Source organism: Phalaenopsis equestris, unplaced genomic scaffold (genome assembly GCF_001263595.1).
Source record: "Phalaenopsis equestris unplaced genomic scaffold, ASM126359v1 Scaffold000546, whole genome shotgun sequence".
NCBI lineage: Eukaryota > Viridiplantae > Streptophyta > Magnoliopsida > Asparagales > Orchidaceae > Phalaenopsis > Phalaenopsis equestris.
In genome coordinates, this window is record NW_018164986.1 from 324,508 (window position 1) to 330,010 (window position 5,503).

Genomic DNA, 5,503 nt, shown 5'->3' on the forward strand with positions numbered 1-5,503 from the left:
TATGGTACAAAATCGTAAAGGTTTTGACGGTGCTTCTGAGATGATTTTTTAAAAAAAAAATGAAATATTAAAAGAAAAAGTGTAAACGATAAAAAATGGATGAAAATATAATTGATTTAAATATTTACTAAATAATTTTAAAAAATGAAAAATATAAAAATTATTTTAATGTTGATCAGTAATTTCATTTGAATCATTATGCAAGGTAATTGCATAAAAATTTAATGTATAATAGAGTGTAATTATTTATTAAGTTGCTTAAACTTAATATGTTGTTTAACTATCATTTTTCAGGAATACGTTTAAAATATTAATATGGGTGATAGGAGAGGACATGTCTACAGGAGGAGATGATATGTGGATGATAGGGGTAGTTTCTTTAGTTTTATGTTTTCTTTATTTTTTTTTTACTTTTGTACTTATATAAATTGGATTATCTTATGAATCTGTTAGAGGTTTTGTTTATATGTAATTTTGTGGATTATTGGTTCTTTTCTATATTAAATGTTATTGTGGATTAATATAAATATTTAGAAAAGGCTTCCATTGTTCGATCATCAGTTCCCACCTTAGTTAAATCTAAGTTTTCTGTCCGGGTTGTGACTTATATGACTCATGTTTCGCCTGAGATAACTAAGATGAATTTCTTTAAATTTTCAATTTTGATCTGCTTTCAATTAGGTTATTGAGGCGGTGACAATCCTCCCTATCATTGTCATTGTCCATATGTAAAACAAAATACTTTATCATGTCCTACATGTGAGGGGTGACTTTTATTGGTGTTGGGCACCTAAAATAACTTTAGTTTACATTCCCTCAACTAATTTGGCCATGGCATGCAACAAAATGACAACTAGTATATGATGACTAGGTGGTGGCGACGACCTCTTCTTCCTCTGTAGTTGTTGCACCTTTTAAATGGAACTCTTACATTCCCTCAACTAATTTGGTCATGGACATGCAACAAAATTACAACTAGTATATGATGGCTAGGTGGTGGCGACGACCTCTCCTTCCTCTGTAGTTGTTGCACCTTTTAAATGGAACTACTCTAGGTTGGTGGTGAACTTGTTGAGGGTGATAAGGTTGTTGCATGAAAATCGAGTAGCATTAAGTCTCCAGACTTTGAGGCAATTATGCTGCTCTCTGGATGACTCCCTCAATCTTTTTACTTGGACTTTTCTTCCAAGTTTAGTAGAAGACTGTGCCTCCATTTTATTGATAAATTTTGCATTTGCATGATTTGTAGCCATTTGAAGTTGGAAAGGGTCTTAGGTTATTATAAGCTGCATGTGTAGCAGAATGGTCCCTCATGGAGACCTTTTGTGTGGACGGCTATAACCACAGTTTATTTGGAATGTCACCATGAAGTAGTTTTCCAGGATTTTTTTATTTCTTTACAAAGCTTGCATTTCTTTCTAGCATTGTTGGGCACTGGCAAATTATATTATGATCATCCTCTTTAACTTAGCTAACAATATAATTTCCCGACGGCAAGCGGGAAACCACCTTTAACAACCAACTGATCGAAAGATGCAAAGAGTAATATGCATTTTAGTGCAACATTATGTAGAACTATGAGATTGCTGTTTTATAGTAAAAAACATGATTAGTTGGACCAATCTGATCTCTATACTAGTCTAAACGATGGATCTTGAACTTAGCCTACACCCTGCTTCGATGATTTCTCAGGAGGAGTCATTCGTTAGTTGAGGTTTTCCGCTTTCTACCTGCCCTTCTGGTTGAGAAGTTTAGGGGCCAACTCTTCTTATTTTATGTCCAGGTGGTAACTCTTATTCGGGATTCAATGCCCTTCCTCTCGAGATTCTCCTTCTAGCAACCATGTCAGTAGACTCTTCAATCAACTACAACCTAGGTGTAGTTATGTGGATTTGTTCTCGTTGTGGATCATTCGACTAAGCGTTTATTTCAGTCTACTGTCTTGTTACAAAATCTTAGTTCTCCGTGTTAAAAGCTTCTCTTGCATGTGTCTCTCTTTGTTTGTTCTTCATTTGCATCTTCCGTAAAATTATGTGTGTTTCATCTGATATTTGACATAAGATGTTTGATCATTTTGTTATATCAAGATCTTACTCAAACAGAGGAAAAGAGGAGGGAAAACAGGGAAGGGAAGAGTAGAGGAATCCACTATCATGCTTAAGATGCTACGTTACAAGAGTAATGCGGAACCTCTGGCTCTCCTTGGGATCTCCTATGTATGGGTTAGGATCTAGGGCTTCGACCATTATAGAAAATAATATATATGTAATAAAACATACAACTTGTAGGAAGTTTGCATTCTTTGGGACTCATACTCGGACTAGTTGCTGGTTGTCCAACTTAGAAGGTCACTGATTCTCCTTGCAGCAACTGCTGAGTGGCATTTTGGGCTTATGCGATTGCTAGATTATGTCAATTTGGTGAGTTACTGTGAGTTTTCATGAGTTTAACGAATGTTTACCTCCTTAATTGGTTGCAATTCTTTCCTTGTTTGACGGATAGATGCTTTGAACCCTGCTGGATTAGTCCTTCTAGGGCTGGCTAAACTTGTCCTCCTAGTGCCCTACTAGCAAGCCTTGAGCTCCATTATCGAATTTCTGACTGGTCCACAGCCTAGCTTGAAGGGCTCTTTTTTGGTCTTGGCCGGCGAGTGCATCTCTCTCCCTTCTATTTATGTGAATCTGCCCTTAAGGTACATAGCACTCTAATTCGACAAGATTGTCTCTACCACTCAATAATTGTACATTGAAGGAATAGTACTATTAACCTGATTCCGTTGCTTTTGAATGTACAATGTTTTTGTTTGGCAAAAATGTTTCGTTCTCATGATTGATATAATAGGGAATTTTGCTTTGAAATAAAAAAAAAAAAGAGAAACTTCCATTTACTTAATAAATTAATGCTTCAAGTCAAGTTCTAATGGCACAAGTATTGAAAGAATAGATTCTTGGTCATTGAAATTCGGGAATTTTGCTTTAAATAAAGAAAAAAAGAGAAACTTCCATTTACTTAACAAATTGATGCTTCAAGTCAAGTTCTAATGGCACTAGTATTGAAAGAATAGATTCTTGGTCATTGAAATTCCTAGAATGTCAAGAAGATGTCCTAACTTTAGTTGTGCAATATTTTAGAAAGCATATTCGTTTGATATTTATGCATCCCTTTGTTTTTTTATAAGTACATAGAATGCAACTTCTCTCATTGTTTCATTCTCTTAAAAGCATTTTGCTCTGATAAGTGACTCAACAGGTCAATCCTGGTGAATTCTGCTAGTTGCAATTTTCTGCACTTTGAACTAATGTGTGTCTATTGGTCACCCTGAATCTGCCATATGCTTTACGTCTTTTCATGATGAGGTTTCAAGTCCTGCAGGTCTGTAACTGTATTGGAGCAGTTCAATCTGCAGAAATTTGTGGCTTCACTTAAAGAAACAGCATCAAATAAACTTAAGGGTATCTCATTGCCTAAGACTGTAGCAAGGAATATTATTGAGTTTCTTTCTCTCGGCTGTGGTACGGAATTCTTGATTACTCCGGAATCTTCTTTACTTCTTGAAAGTTATAATGACAAAAAGAAGAGGCGTGGCAAAGCAGTTTTTCTACATAAGGCAAGTTAAATTTATAAGTTTCAATTAACTTATTAGTTCTCCGAGAAATTTATTCTGATTTTCATTTTCTCAGTTGATAATCTGAGTTGCATTCAGGATCAGAGTATTATCTGATGCTATTCTATATGTTAAAATAAAGAAATTTCTGCTGAATATTATGAGATAAAAATATATTAGCAGTTAAAGATAAATTGGTTTTATATCCCATTTTTAAGAAAGCTAAAATCAAGGGCAGCTGAATTGACTAAGCAAAGTTGATATTGTTATGTTGGTTTTGCAAGCCATAGGCTAAAGTCCGAAATGATTTTATAGAGGGACCGAGGGTAGAAGTGATTGAAGATGAGTTTGATCGAATGACTTGAGTGGCTTGAACATCGAAGTGCAGAACATCCAGATAAGGTTGGCAAAAATAATTTTTGTAAACAGAAGAGGTCAGGAGTTGACTTTTGTAGAAGTTGATGAAAAATTCTAACTTAAAATAGAGTTTAAAACATGTAGAAGCTAACATAAATGAATAAAAAAGATTCAAAGTCTGAAGCCACATAGTTTGGATAAGGTTACTTGTGACAATGATACAAGGAACCCCCCAAATGGCACAATATTGAGGGCTGCAGTAAGTTGTTAAAGTTTCAAATTAAGTGATCCATTTTACTTTCTTTGAATTAGTTATATGCTATTCTTGTGGTGTCCAATATGATGAATAAATTTAATAATAGCTCTTCAAAATATTCAATGAGATAATTTTTTGCTACTTTACATTGTAGTACCAGCCATGCAATTCCCTACCGTCCACCTTTATTTCTATTCGTGTGAACATCTACATCACTTGGATGAATGTGATCTATTGGTTTTGAAACCTGAAGCTTGTAGACATCACCAAATTTTAAGTTATTGCATGCCGCAACAACCAAATACTTCTCTATTCTAACTTTGATAATTGTTCAGCTTTGATAGCTTTGTTTAAATAATTCTGATTTGTTTTTATCTGGAAAAATCTGCGCTGCATAATCCATTTGAATGGAAGTTAGATCACGTCAACATCCTTTTTAGTTTCTGTTTTACTGGAAATGTCTTTATTGTACTAGTTTGTTTCTCTTTGCAGCTTCAAAGACATAACTTGATGCTGGAGGCAGCTTGCCCTGGACTCTTTGTGGACAGAAAGGGGACATATTGGGATGTCCCATTGTCAATGACTGTTGATCTTGCTTCAGTTACATTAGGTTCTGGTCTGAGTTACCATTTACTGTTACAACACAATAGCGGACAACCTCAGCACTTTGGTGGTAATCAAACAACTGAGGCGCCTATGTCTCTGCTGCCTGGTTTGTGTGCAAAAGCAGCCATTTCCGTGAAGAAACATGTAGAGTTTTGGAGAAACGAGGAAGGAAAGCTGAAATTGGTTCAACCGTACGACGTATTTCTTTCAAATCCTCACATCTCTGGAGTTGGTATACTTGGTATGCTTCTCTTTCAAATTTCTCAGAATATTTACTCTATTTTAAATCATTTGGTTGCCTATCTGACCACTTATTTTTAGTGATTTAATTTGAATGGGGCAGGTGATGAAGCTATAAGGTTTGCTTATCTCGATTTTGATATAACAAAAACTGTCATGAGTTTGTTTACATTTAATCCAAGTAATGAAAGGAGAAAATGTTTAGCATCTAATTAACAGTTTATCATAATTCATTGGGTTCAATTCCTGAACATGATTAAGATTAGCTGATTTGAATAAATACTATTTACTATGCTATAACATTGTAAATGTTAAATATTTTAATTTTTTTAATTATTTTATCCACATAGGGACTTAAGAGGCGAGTAAACTTTCATTCTTATTATGGAAAATGATGAAGCCTTTGTTTTTTCTGAGAGTGGTATGATTAATCTTTATAT

At 34.6% G+C, this 5,503-nt stretch overlaps 1 protein-coding gene across 1 annotated transcript in view; it reads left to right on the plus strand.

The window, feature by feature from the left end:
- Positions 1–5,503, plus strand: part of LOC110029087 (protein TRIGALACTOSYLDIACYLGLYCEROL 4, chloroplastic) — a gene marked incomplete at its 3' end in the record, with an annotated part of 36,875 nt that overhangs the window by 15,802 nt on the left and 15,570 nt on the right. Inside the window, 2 exon segments of the mRNA XM_020731211.1 lie at positions 3,373–3,607; positions 4,710–5,064. Of these exon segments, the coding sequence (XP_020586870.1) occupies positions 3,373–3,607; positions 4,710–5,064 (590 nt within the window).